We start from the raw sequence: 14,794 nt of genomic DNA on the forward strand, positions 1-14,794 counted from the left end.
TCTCCCTCTTCCCTCTCCCTCTTCCCTCTCCCTCTTCCCTCTCCCTCTCCCTCTTCCCTCTCCTTCTCCCTCTCCCTTCTCTGTGTGTGTCTGTGTAAAAGGACAAATTGTAGGAGTCAGTTCTCTCCTCCTACTATGTGGATCTCCCTTTCCTCTTATGAAACATAGGTCATCAAACGTAGGTCCCTTGTTAAATGCTAACTTTAAAAACTAAATATAGCCTAGACATCTTTTCTGAGTTCTAGACTTAGTACATCAGTCAGTGACAACCCATACAAATGCCAGGAAACAAACTAGGCAAGCAAGAGCATTTGCCTTTTATCTAGTGAACAATCTGTATGGTCCCTATTGGGAGGTCCCATAGGGAGGTAATTGAGGTTAAATGAAGTCACAAGGGTGGGAGTAGTATACTCCTGTAGGAAGAGGAAAAGACCTATAGCTTCTCTCTGTCCATGTGAGCACCCACAAAAGATCATGTGAAGAAACAAGAAGAAAGGAAAAAGCTCTCATCAGAATCCACCCTGCCATACCTGTATCTTGGGCTCTCAGCCTTCAAAATAATGAGAAATAAGTATTTGCTGTTTCAGCTATGCACTCCATGATATTCTGTTACAATAGTCTGCATAGATGGAGAAAGATGCCAACAATGAGCCCTGCACCAGGCTCTCTCAATCTAGCTCATCACCCATCATTGCAGTAATCCTAGCTCATTCCTGACAGTAAAGCCACCAGTGACCAACTCTGACTTTAGGACTTTTTTTTCAGGCCTCAGCTTACTCATTTCTTCATTTATTTGTCCTATCTTTAACCAGACATCATTCTCTCCTTTATGAAGGCCCTCTTTCCTTGTTCCTTGGTTTCCGAAGTACTACCTTCACTCTGAGTCCTGGGTTCCTTCCCAGGTCCTTTATCATTGCCTAGCAATCCTCATAGTTCAGTTTTTGGATAGCATTCTCTTCTCTCCCTCAACATTCTTCCTGGGAAAGTTGCCACAAGATCTATTTCCATCAGGATCTTAGTGTCTTCTACACTGAGGAATTCACATAATAAAATTTATTGTAAAGATCTACTGAGTAAACAAATAAAAAAGATAAATAAGCACTCTATTCCTTGTTAAATGATAACTTTAAAAACTAAATCTAGCGTAGACATCTTTTCTGAGTTCGAGATTTAGAACGTCAGTCAGTGACAACCCACACACATGCCAGGAAACAAGCATCTCCCCCAGTTCAGTGATCTAGACACTGAGGAGCACTTCTGCTCATGTAGGGTAGCAATGGTTGAATAATGGTCTGCTCTCAGGACTGTGATTTGGATTGTCTGGACTCTAGCTAAGAGCTGAACTGGGATGCAGGTCTGTGTCCTTAGGGCCAGGTGGTAGCAAGGGTAGCCACTCACAGCATGCTTTCCTCCCAGTGATGGCTAAGCTTCACAAAGTCATTTAAGGTCTTTGACTGTGTTCATATGCTCTAATGTTTCAGAGACCAAATTAAGTCCAGGAAGAAGTTTACCATCATCAATGGGATGAGGAAGGATCTGTCGGTTGGTGGGGGAGTAAGAGGATGTAAATTTTTGATCATGGAAACAAGCATAACTGTGTAGTCTACAAAGAACCTAACTGTTTAAATATTTTATGAGCTCCATAAATTATCTGTGCTTTGGCTAAGAGTGAAGTTAGGTCATCATGTCTCCATTCGAAATGTGGACAGAGCATCTGATTCTAACTGGCAATTCCTCTAACTGGCCCGTTTAAACCCTGATGAAATAATCTCTGCATCAGTTTTTGCTGGTGATAGTACCTCTGGATTTGGCAATTAAAACTGACATTAGGTTTTAATTCAGTTATTGGCTAGTTTCGCTTTTCTATGGATTGGTTTAGATTACATTTAAGAGTACATGTGCACACATACAAACAAACACACGCACACATTCACACACACACATACACATACATACACAGAGAGAGAGAGAGGGGGAGAGAGAGAGGGGGAGAGAGAGAGTGAGAGAGAGAGCGAGAGAGAGAGCAAGCCTATACTTGGTTCTAATTTTTTGTCTCATATTTATTTAGGTTGTTATCAGATAATTTGATAGTTTTCCACAGGACAAATGGGCCTTGCTTCTAGTGGCTGAGGACAGGAATAGCAAGTCTGGATAAATGCACTTTGGCAGCACAAAGAGGGAAAGCTTTGTAAGATGAATGTTGGCCGTATTGCTGGCTCTTTCCTGCTGTATTAATTTCTCTCTTAAAAGAAAGCTGACCTAATTTTTCCAGCTCAGAGCCCTAATGGACTCTTATTCAGAGGCCATCCTTCTCCTACATAAAGAGCTGCATTGTATTTAATGATAAGCCTTTTAATGGAATTTGCTATTTCTGGGTCTCTGGGAACATGTCATTAATGAGTTTGCTGGTGCAGGGAATAGCAGATGCTTGGCAGGGGTGGGGGGTGGGGACATGCTTTTCAAGGACAGACTGCCCTGGCAGAAAAATGAACAAAACCTGAAATGGGTTCTTTTTTCCTCCCTTGGAACAGCCTTGGCTTTAACTTAACTCTGATCTAGATAAACTTAGGTTTCAACGTTTGAATGTACCATGCCCCATTGCCTTACTCCCTAGCACCTGTCTATGTGTCGTTATTCACAAACGTTTCTGCCATAAATCCACTGCAACTTCTTCTGCAGAATGTAAAACCAGACAAAGAGACACATATAAACTAAGAAGCCAACATTCTCCAAGCTGGTTTGGTCATTCCCATTTAAAAGCTTGAAGAGAACAAGAGGAGAAAGGTGGGGGAGAATGGTTTGAGTTAAACCCCGCCAGAAGCTACTTAGCTCTGGGCCTAAATCTGCATCTTCACATTGTAAAGTAAAAGCCTGTTGTTATCCAGAGATTTCCCTTTCCACAGAACAGCATATTTATCATCATTTATTACTCCACAAGGCAATTCCAAATTGTACCTCTACAGGAGAACAGCTCCCCGAGTCACTGAACCACATGGAATACTCATGGTGGCGGAGCTCTGCCATCTCTGCACCGCTTGATGTTTATGGTGAGCTGGCAGCCAGGAGTGACTTTGTATCCCTTTTCAATTGGAATTTTGCTTGCATATCCATTCTTTAATCTAGGTCTTACTGGTCCTTCCCTGGGCCCTGACATCAATGGTGGTTCTAAAGATGTATTAAAAAACTTCGTCATCTGGCAGCTCAAAGCCATCAGTTCACACTGTTGAATGAGTTCCCAGCAGCAGTGTATTAGAAGCTGTTGGTAGTTTTAAAGAGGTTGAAGGTAAAAATCAAACCACATCAAATCAACAGCCTTAAAAACAACAGCAACAACAAGAACAACAAAAACCTTGATCATCTCAGAAAATGGTCAAACTACAGTCTGCAGTGTCACCTTGGAGCTTATTTCAAATGTGAGTTCTCAAACTAACTCTGATGATTCCTAGGGAATTCCAGTAGTGATGTGAGAAGGAAGAAACCTTTGGTGATATTAGAGTGATGTATCAGACTGTCTGTTTCCTGTGGTTGCCACATCAAAATATCTCACACTTGCTAGTTTAAAATAATAACTTTATTCTCTCAACATTCTAGGAACCAGAAGTCCACATTACTTCAGGATTTACACCCTTGTGAGCCTCACAAGGACAATTTATGCCTGGTGGCTGCAGGCATTCTTTATCCTGTGGCCTATCTCTATCATCCTGCCTCAGTTTTTACATGTCCTCCTCTGGACCTTATTCTCCTATTCTGTCTTAAATCATTGTCTTAGTTACAGTTTTATTGTTGTGAACAGACAGCATGACCAAGGCAACTCTTATAAAGGTACACATTTAGTTGGGAACTAACTAAATTACAGGTTCAAGGGTTCATTCAGTTCATTATCATCATGGTGTGAAGCACGGCATCCTGTAGGCAGACTTGGAGCTGGAGGAGCTGGAGCTACATTTGGATCTGTAGGCAGGCAGGAGGTGGCTCCTTTTCCATTCTGGGCAGAGCTTGAGCATAGCCCACCCATACAGTGACAAAGTTCCTCCAACAAGGTCACACCTACTCCAACAAGGCCACACCTCCTAATAGTGCCACTCCCCATGGGTCAAGCCTTTCAAGCATGAGTCTCTGGGGGCCAAACCTATTGAAGCACCATGCTCATCCTCTGCCTTTCTCTAATAAGGATGCTTGTCATTGGATTTAATAAGGATGCTTGCACCAGTCAAATAACACAGTTCTGTCTCATCTCATTGCTTCATTACATCTGCAAATGCATTTTTTCCTAATAAGGTAGCCCTCATAGGGATTTGACATGGACTCTCTCTCTCTCTCTCTCTCTCTCTCTCTCTCTCTCTCTCTGTGTGTGTGTGTGTGTGTATGTGTGTGTGTGATTTATTTTTAGTCTTCTATATCAGTATCAAGAGAAAACAATATCCCTGAGAACGTAGCAAGAAGGAAAGCTGAGTGACCTTACAGGCTTGCATTTCAATGAAGCAAGAGTCTTGAGGTCAAGGGGCAAAGTTACACAGGGCTCTTTTGGAATTCAGCAGGGGAAATATATTCTTAGGAAAAGAACTTTTCTGTTTTTAAAACATTTGTTACACCTCAGAAGTTTGGGGAAGACACTGTTCTTGATGATACCAAAGATGCAAAAGTAGGTCTTTCTATTTCTTTAATGATCTTTAGCTAAGAAAACGGCTTTCTGGAGAGATCAAGGTCAGTGACTTGCCTCACATATACTTGCTAGCATGCTTGCTTTTATTGGGCCTCTGAAATATGAGGAAGGCATTTGTTTCTCTGATACTTCAAATTACCCTAGAGCACATACCAGATATAGTCTCATTCTCTGGAGCTCACAATATACTAAATAGTTGCAAAAGGGCCCATTAAACAGTCAGAAAGTGAGCCAAATGCCTGGATTCTGATTATGTCAAAGTAGTTTACAAGTAATGATGTCACTGGGCATGGTGTTGAACACCTTTAATCAAGCACTCAGATCTCTGTGACTTTGAGGCCAGTTGAGTACAGTGAATTCTAGGACAATGAAGGCTACATAGAGAGACCTGTATCAAAAACAAAACAAAACAACAACAAAAATGATGCTATTGTCTCTGTAACTGTAGAGTCTCTTAGGGATGTTTTTGTGATTAGATTATTAGAGAGAAGAGAGTTGTAATAAATGTATCTTTTTTTTTTAAAGGTGAGCTTTATAGTGAAGAAATCAGGCATTCAATAATGCCTGATTGTTTGCCACCAGATTGTTTGAAATGCCATTAAATATTTTTCCTTCTATGCTGTTTCATTTCTATCTTCCTCATCTTCACAGGCACTACCTGTAACAATGTTGAGCTCGCTAAAGGAGTCAACCTCCAGGAAAGAATCTGACAGGGGCGCATCAATAGAGGCTCAAGAGTCAAAAGGGTTAATAAGAAAAACGTCTTACTGACTATCGTGAGGAAAAACTAGAATCAACTGAAATGCTGGCAAAGTTTCAAGGAAACTTGTGCTCATTCAGAATATTTAAGGCTTTCCCAGTTCTCCCTTGGTAAACTGTTAACATTCCTGTAATTTATTTCTGTATACAAACAATAGATGATCTTCGCAGGTCTCCATGCAATCCCCATTTAGAAAAATGGATCTTTTTTTTCCTGTCCAGAGTTGCCTGTTTATACCAGCTTCATTTATTATTGTAATTATGCAATTTAATGCCAGATTACATCAATTGTTATTTATGTGAATAGAAAGTTCTTTCTGAAAGCTTCTGATAGATCAAAACAAAACAAAAACCCAACAACAACAAGTTGCGAACAAAACAACACTCACACATACATACCAGCCAACCAAGCAAAACCAATTCAGTATCAAATTAGGGGTTACAAAGAAGTAACAAAAGACTAGCAAGTGGGTTCAGGTTCATATGTATGTTATATTCTCAGTCTCCATATGAAAGACACCAATATTGGAAAAATAATACAGATGCTTTATGGTGTCGTAGTTTTATGTTGCTGTGATAACATAACCTTAACAAGAGCAACTTAAGGTAGAAAATGTCTGTTTTGGCTTACATTTCCAGAGAGAGACAGGCAATCAGTCTGTGGAAAACATGGCAGCAGGCAGGGAAGGCATGGAGGAGGAAACAGGATGTTGTCTGGTCACATGGCAACCACACTCAGGAAGCAGAGAATCCACAGAGAGTAGACACTAGCTATAAAATGTTAAAACCTGTCCGGAGTGACCCATTTCCTCCAACAAGGCTCTACCTCCTAAAGGATCCATAACTTTCTCAGACTCCCTCAAGTTGGGAAGCGAGTGTTCAAACACATGAGCCTATGGGCAGCATTTCACATTCAAGCACAGCAATAGGTGATCTCCCAGTTGAAGGGCTGTAGGAAGGCTGTTGTGGCAGAGGAGACTTGGGTGTAGGAAATAGCCACTTCAAGTCATTGTGGTAAATAATTTATTATAGATGAACAAATTTCATTCTAAGTGGAAATGGGATTTTGCTTCCAAAGAAACCATTATTGAGTTTTAAATGTTGTAATTATATGCTTTGGTTCACATTAAAAGATCATTCCTTCAGCAATATGAGGGGCAAGAATGATCATTGAGAATGTCGAAACAGGATTTGAGAGGGTCAGAGTTGAAAACTTTATCTAGAATGTGGGGGTAGCAATGGAGACTAGAGTAGACTGATTTTTATTTTTTTTTAGGGGATAAAAGACATTATATAGATGGCTAAATGGCATTCAGTATATTGAGTTATACAACCATAACTACATTCAACTTCAGAACATTTTTTTTTTTAATCTTCAAATGAAACCCTTAGTCTGAGTAAGGTGGTGCGTGCCTTTAATCACAGCACCCAGCAGGCACAGGGAGGAGGATCTCTGAGTTTAACACCAGCCAGGTCTATACAGTGGGCTGTATGTCAGCCAGGGATACATAGTAAGACTCTAAAAAAGAAGGAAGGAAGGAAGGAAGGAAGGAAAGAAGGAAGGAAGGAAGGGAGGGAGGGAGGGAGGGAGGGAGGAAGGAAGGAAGGAAGAGGGACTGCATTCCTTAGCAAGTTATACATGCCAACAATGTATTTTATATAACTTACTCACCTACTCCTTGGTCGACAGACTTTTAGTTTGTTTCTAATTTTTAGCAATATAATTAATATCTCTATGAACAAACACTCATGGACCAATGTGTATGGAGACAGTTGTTTTCATTTCTCTTGGGTACTCAGCAATGTAATTGTTGGATCATGTAACATTCTGTCCAACTATTTAGGGGAAAGTTGAACACTTCTTCAAAGTGGCTACATCATTGTGTATTCCTATCAGCAATGTAAGAGGGTTTGAAGTCACTCTGGTTGCTGCTGTGTGGAGAAAAGATTGAAGGAAGGCTGTGGGATGGAGGTGGGGAGGAGGGAGAAGACTAGAGTGGTAATGTAAAGTTGAAACATCTTAGTGGGAGTCAAGGACTCTCCGCTCAGGGAGCACTTTATACTGTTTTATGGATATGATGCAAAGAATAGTGAGCTAGCTCTCTTTACATCAGGGTTTATGTAAAATTGTAAGATTCCAACAGTGTGGGCTTGTTAAAACAGATCTGTAGTTCTCAAAGGACAAACTATTTACATATCTGGCCCCAAACAAGCTCTCACAAGCTCAAGAATATTTTCAGAGGAGTAGATGGCATCAAGTCAGAGAATGTAATAAAACGTGTACTCCTTTAAGCCAGTAAAACACAAGGGTCTATCAAGTGGCAGCCTGTGATGGAGGATGTCTTTGCCAAGGCATCGTTCCTATTGCCTCACCACACTTCCTGGCTTCGAAGGCTAGGGAAGGGCCCACTTTTCTCCAGTCTATGAGGGTAACCGTTTATTCTGAAGTTTACTGGGCAGCTGTCTTCACCCTCTACAGAGCATCAAAATGGGGAGTCAAACAGCTGGAAAGTCAGAACTGCTGGCACTGGGTTGTAACATCTCTAATGCTAGGAAGCCTCAAGTCAAACTGCCAGGATTGGATCTAGTTTAGGGTCGCCACTGCATCTGGTGTGTGTGTGTGTGTGTGTGTGTGTGTGTTACTGGGAATCGATATCTAGGAGCTTGTGTATGGTAGGCAAGCACTCTACCATTGACTTACATCCCCAGGTTTTTAAAATTCTGAGACAAGGCTAAGTTGCCTAGGCAACTCATTATGTAGCTGGACAGGTTTGAACCTGCAATTCTTTGCCCTACTTCAGCTTCTCAAGCTATGTGCTATAAGACCCAACAGACTGCTAGACTGTTAAAAGCTCTCCAGGTGGTGGCTTTCATGTGCGTCTTGGATTGTTTGATTGTTTGCTTACTAGGCTACCAGCAGAATGTTATAAATTAGGACTTTATTATTTTTGGAGATATATCACTACATTTTCTTATGAATCAGTGTAAGAGAAATCTTTAAAAATATATGGGAATAATTTTTTTTAATGTAATCACTGTTTTGTCTGTATGTAACTATCTGTAGCAGGTATGAGCAGTACACTCAGAGACCTTACAGATCCCCTGAGCTGGCGTTACAAATGGCTGTGAGCTGCCATGTGGGTGTGGGAATCAACCCAGCTCTGCTGAAGAGCAGATAGTGCTCCTAACCACTGAGCCACCTACCTCTCCAGCCTACACTTGGAGGAAATTTAGAAAGGTTCTATTTTGTGCCTGTTACTATGTCAACTTCTAGAGAAACACATGGATAAGAAAAAGAAATTACCATATAATAAACACATTTAAAATAAGAAAGTTTTCAAAGGCTTTTCTTTTTAGAGGAAGTAGAGCTTAAAAGATAAATATGATCCAATTTTTTAGAGACAAAGACATTTCAGGAGAGGAAACAAGAAGGAAAAAGAGAGGGATGAAGATGTAGTCATAAAAGCCAAGACATGAAACACACTTAAATGTCCACTAATGGGTGAGCAAAGAAACTGTGTTATCTACACACAGTAGAGGTCTATCCACTCATACAACAGCATAAAATCCCATCACTTGCTGCATCATGAATGGAGCTGGATGGTATCAGGGTAACTGCAGTAAGTTAGGCACAGAAAGACAATGCTGCATAGTCTTACTTACATGTGGTAGCTAAAATAATTGATTCCACAAAGGTAGAAAGTAGAGTAGTGGTTCCCAGAGGCTACTCTACTTTCTACCTTTGTGGAGGCTAAGGAGTGTAAAGAGGAAGGTGACAGACTGGTTATTGAATACAGTGGTACAGTTGGAGCAGGTGGAATGCCTTCTAATGTTCCAGAGCACAGGATAACTATGGTGGATGCTAAGTATTTGTGTCTTTCCAAATAGCTAGAAGAGAGTTTGAACAGTATCACCACAAGGAAACAGCAAATAGTTGAGGTGATGGAGACACTGATACCCTGAGTTATTACGGGCTTGAAACATCTGTATCCCACAAATACATACAGACTTTATGCATCAATTAAAATTAAAAGTAAGCATTAAAAGAGAAAGATTTTGCTTTTCAGTATGTATGTATCCAAGGGCACATAAAGACTTGCATATGGATTTATCATGTCCCTAGCAGTGCTGTTGGTGATAACCAGAAAAGATGGAATCCCAAATTATCAGTTGGTGAATAGATAAATCATGATAAATCAAACTTGAGATAGCTATATAAGAGATAGATGCATATGTGATATTATGTGATAGGACATGGATGGTCCTCTAAGAAAAAGCCAGAAATAAAGGATTAAGTATTGCATCATTTCATTTATTTGAAATACCTACAAGAGACAAACCTGGATATTTGGGCTGGAGGGAGAGATGGCTTAGTGGCTAAGAGTGTATGTTGAACAACCACAAGAACAAGAGTTCAAATCCCAGCACCTACACATCCAGCTTTAACACCAGCTCTGAGATGGGGAGGAATAAAAGGATAATCGAACTTTGCTGGCTGCCAGCCTAGCTGGGAAAACTTGAGCCTCTTGGATCAGGGAGAGACCTTGCCTCCCTCATAGGAATAAGCAGGGAGAGAGAGGGGACTCTTGCTGTTTCCTCCTGATCATCAGCACGTGCACACACAGCATGTGTGTATATACTTACTCAGACATTATGCACTAAAATCATTAAGCAATTGTTTTGGAAAAGGACAGAAAAGAATAAAAGGCTGCCTAGTGATGGGGGTGTGAATAGGGACTGCCTTCAAATGTGCATGAGACATGGACTTGTTCTCCAACTAGGCTTTATGAATCACTGGACACAATTGTGTTCACTAAACACACATGGGATTACACTGACAGGTGAAAAAAAAGCTCTTCTGTAGGAAAATTCACTTTAAAACCTTTAGTAGAAAGCATCATAGTTAAGTAGCTATGTTGAAACATGAATGGCAGTCCTAAGACTGAGTTGAATAAAGGCTCAAGCTCTCAAACCAGTCACAGAATGTAAATCATTTTTTCCTAATCTTACAGAATGTGGAAATAGAGACTGAGAAAGCACAGGGGAAGAATGGCAAAGGAAACCCACAAATCATGACAGAAAAATATTCATGATCATCTGGATTAAATTCACCTATCAAAGAAAAGCTCATGCAAATACTACATGTGCAAATGTAGAAAATATGCACCATACAAATAGTAGGCAAAAGAAGAGTAGTTTATCAGAAACAAAACTCTTACTTTAAGAAATTAGTGTGAAAAGTGGTACTGAGAGGCCCTATATAGTAAAACTCAATCATGATTTGTAATGGAGAACATACACTGAGGAATATTGCTGATTATGTACCAGGGATGGCGTTTGCCTTCTGTATTGCTGAGTCTTCATGGCTTAGCAAAATAGGTATTCCATAAATATTACTGAATTGAATCACTACCCAATTACATTGAAATAATCTATTTATGTGTTTGACATACCCCAAAGGGAAGGGCTACGCTTTTGTCAGGGTTTCTATTGCTGTGATTAAAAACTATCACTGTAAGCAACTTGGAGAGGAAAGGGTTTATTTCATCTTACAGTTGGTTGTCCATCATCCAGGCAAGTCAGGGAACGAGCCTGAAGGCAGAAACTGAAGCAGAGGCCATGGAGGAGTGCTGCTCATTGGCTTACCCAGCCTGCTTTGGTATAGTGCCCATGACCACCTGCCCAGGCATAGCACCACCCACAGTCAGCTAGACACACCAACTGTAATTTTAAAAACTACAAACTTGCCTACAGGGAAATCTTAGAGAGGCATTTTCTCAGTTCAGAGTCCCTTTTTCAAAATGACTCTACTAAACCAGAACAAAACCTGCCTAGGACTTTTTGCACCAACATTCAGGATATGGAGCTAGTGAGATGGCTTAGTGGTTAAGAATATTTGCTGCTGTTACAGAGGATCTGAGTTTGATGCGCAGCAACCACATTGGGTGGCTCATAGTCACTTGTAACTCCAGCTTCCCGAAAGCCCACATCTTCTTCTGGCTCCCATAGGCACCCACCAATGGTGTATATGTACAGACACACATGTACACATAAACAAAAATGATAATCAATCTTTTAAATAGAGCAGACACCCCATAGATCATCACCATCACAAGTCAAGGATAATTCTTTCATAAATTTTCCCTTCTTTCTGCACACAATGCTGTACCCCACTTTTTTTTTTTCCACTTCCACAGGACTCATAACTGGAAGTATCACATGTACCTCCTGTTATGTGCTTTTAATTGCTCTTGCTATTTCAAATCTTGCTTCTCTTCCAACAAACACACAAACAACAAAAACTTTAGCTTTTTGAAGACAAGGAAGGTGCCAGATACTATAACTGCTTTTTCAGATACTAAAATCATTTTTATATAATAAACTTAAGTAAGTTTTTGACCGGCACTATTAGACAACTATGGGTTAGACATCATGGCACAAATCAATGCTTCCAAGAGACAACGATCTGGAGACAGGCTCCTGTGCCAAGAATATGAAGATGTCAACGGGAGGTCAGGAGAAGAAAGCTAGTGCTGTTCTGTTTCACCCTGTGTTGGATTCCAGTGTGGTAAGGATGCTCACCCATCCTTCAGAAAAGCAGGTATGGAAAGGAAGAGGAAGATGTTTAGGAAAGAAATCAGAATATGTCCTTCATTCTACTTTGGGACAAAAGCGGGAGCTAGTCTTTACTAGTAGGCATTGTGTTAGGAGTTCGTTCGAGACCAAATGAAAAATACCAAGTAAACAATTTAAACCACTCAGACCCTGCAGGAGAGACCTCTCTACAGATATGTGGAGGGAATCTGTGCCGAGTTGTTCCTAACTGGGAAATTGCCAGGGACTAACAACCCGCACTGGCAACATCTCAGCTGTACCTCCTGGATATATTCAACCAAGATCCTGAGATGAAGTAGGGATATGGGCTGGCTGACCTCCCAAGGTCTTTTCCATCGCCACAATCATATACGGCATCCTACCCTTTCCCATTTATGATCCAACACATGCCTGTAGTCAGTTTGATAGTAAATCCCCTGGGCTGCCTTCCAGGTTTAGTACGATGCCATGAAAGGCTGCTAGCACTCAACAAATGATTCAAATATTTGTTGAATGAAGGAATTAATGAATCGTGTTTAAATAGGTCTCATATGATCTTCCCAGCTATAGAGAATAAAATCACAACATTCCAGGCATGATTTGAAGATTTGAACAGGGCTGGCAAGGGAACATGATCTCTCTCTCTCTCTCTCTCTCTCTCTCTCTCTCTCTCTCTCTCTCTCTCTCNCNCACACACACACACACACACACACACACACACACACCCTCTAGCCCTGGGAAAGCACAGCCCACCTGCTAAACCAGCAGGCTGCGGGAGTTTCCTTGGCAAAGAATCCTGTCTGCTGCTTCCAAAAGCAGTCTCCAGAAGGTCACTTCACTCAGATATAGAACAGCTTCCCTTGGTCTCTGTGACAAAGTTTGTGGGGATTCAGTGCGGTCCTCCCCCGGGTTGCTTCTACACTCCCACCCCTATCCTGGGTGCCTCTGGCACACAGCTGGTCCGCCCGCAGCACCCCGCCTTACCTTGGTGAGCTGAGCGATCTTCTTGCACATTTTCACGTGCATCTCCGGATCACAGTCCATTCTCCAGCCCGAGCCACCGCGGGCGTCGGCTTTGGAGCTCGCGCAGGTTCCTGGCGGGTGAATTTTGCTGTTGAGGGCAGATGCCATCGCTTTAAGGAGCCCTGCACTGAAATGCTCTGACTCGCGCGCTCTCACGGCTGGCCGTGTGCACGTGCGTTCGAGCACGGGCGTGAGAGCTTTCTCTAGAGAGGTGGCACTGCAGTCCTGCCAGCACAGCCGCGTGGCTCTCTTTCCGGAGGTGTCTCCTTCCCGAGCCCACTCGCGCACCACCTTCCTCTGCTCGTGCTCGTTCGCGGGCTAGCTGGCTCGCGGGCACCCGCACCCTGCAGCGTAGCGCTGGCGCCTTGCACGTGAGGTTTACCATCTGCGGATGCTTCGGAGAGGATGCGGGCTATACCTGCAAGAGGACAGCTTCTGAAGGCTGTTGGGGGACGGGGGGGGGGGACGGGGGGCGGTGCCCTGGACAGTTTTTTTCCCCCTTGGTCAACTGGGTGGCTTGTAGCTTCCAACTCCACTGTGAGCAATTCAGCCCGAGGTGGATAGCTCAGCCCAAGATGAAGAAATGCTGGCTTTAGTCCCTAGCAGACCCGCTAATCAGAATGAAAATATTAGAAAATTCTGTGGTAGTAGATGGGACAGGTGAGAGAGCGGGTCTAATTCCTGCAGCCCTGATGCTTAGAGCAGAGGGTGAAGAGAGGAGGCGAGATGCTGAAGGGCAGAGGTGGGGATGAGGAAACTAACCACTCCGATTCTAGGAGGTGGAGATCTGGAGCTCAAAGTGGGATAGAGCTGGAACCTCACGGTGGGACTAAATTGATAGGAACCTGCTCAGTGCCGAAAGCTAGAGATCTCCCTGCATCGTCTACTCAAAGGTCACTAGTGACCGAAACCTGGGGGTGGGGGCGGGGCATCCCCAGGTTTCGGTATCAGAGTAGCGAAAGGGGTAGCATCAAGTAGAAAAAGTCCTGCAAGAGCTAGAAAAGGTGGTAGTGGGAAAGGGGTGTACAAGGAGAACCAGATGGGGCTGAGAAGCCAAGCCTACCCAGTTAAAGCGAAGGAGGTCATCTAACCTGTGCCATTACCTCAGGCAGACCGGAGGCTGAACCATGTCATGTTTTGAAGTTGTTGCCCTTAGATTGGGAAAGCAGGTAGGTAGGGAGCCAAAATCTGGTTTTCTTTAGTTTTGAACAATGGACTTTGAGAAACAAGACAGAATCCTGGTCAGATTTTTCTGAAGTGGGAATAGTTGTCATTATTATGATTTTTGTCTGGCTAATATATTTTATTTTATAAACTTCTCGCCCTCCAGTGACAATACTCATTTTATAGGTGAGAAAAATTAACTATTTGATCAGGTGATTACAAACAGCAGTTTGGGTATGAAATGGAGACAGTGATACTACTGTGAACTCCTGCCTACCTCCCAGGCATTGCAGAGCACCCGGAAGCGCAACCGAGAGAACCTTAGGCTTATCCCACAACTCCTTGGGACAAAAATCTCCGGTGATCAGGGTCACAGGAGTCCATGTATTAAATACAAGCTTCCTATTTATTTCCACATTATATAGAATGCTATCTTTAGTATATAAATCATATACTTTTACAGGAATTATACATTTGTGAAGGAACACCAAGAATTAAGACAGGTGGTTTATGAAAACCCACTTTTCATTTCATGCCAGTGAGGCAAGTGTGCCTTTGGTAAGTTTATCATTTAAAAATATTATTATTTTG

General features: G+C 42.2%; 1 protein-coding gene across 1 annotated transcript in view; it reads right to left on the reverse strand.

Moving 5' to 3' along the window:
• Fam184b (family with sequence similarity 184 member B) overlaps positions 1-13,527 on the reverse strand; it is a 101,005-nt gene extending 87,478 nt beyond the window's left edge. The window contains exon 1 of the mRNA XM_021211026.1: positions 13,001-13,527. Within this exon, the coding sequence (XP_021066685.1) occupies positions 13,001-13,147 (147 nt within the window). The 5' untranslated portion in view covers positions 13,148-13,527. The remainder of the gene's footprint in view (positions 1-13,000) is intronic.
• Between the last annotated feature and the right edge of the window lie 1,267 nt (positions 13,528-14,794).

The sequence above is a fragment of the Mus pahari genome, chromosome 13 (genome assembly GCF_900095145.1).
Source record: "Mus pahari chromosome 13, PAHARI_EIJ_v1.1, whole genome shotgun sequence".
In the NCBI taxonomy this organism is placed as follows: Eukaryota; Metazoa; Chordata; class Mammalia; order Rodentia; family Muridae; genus Mus; species Mus pahari.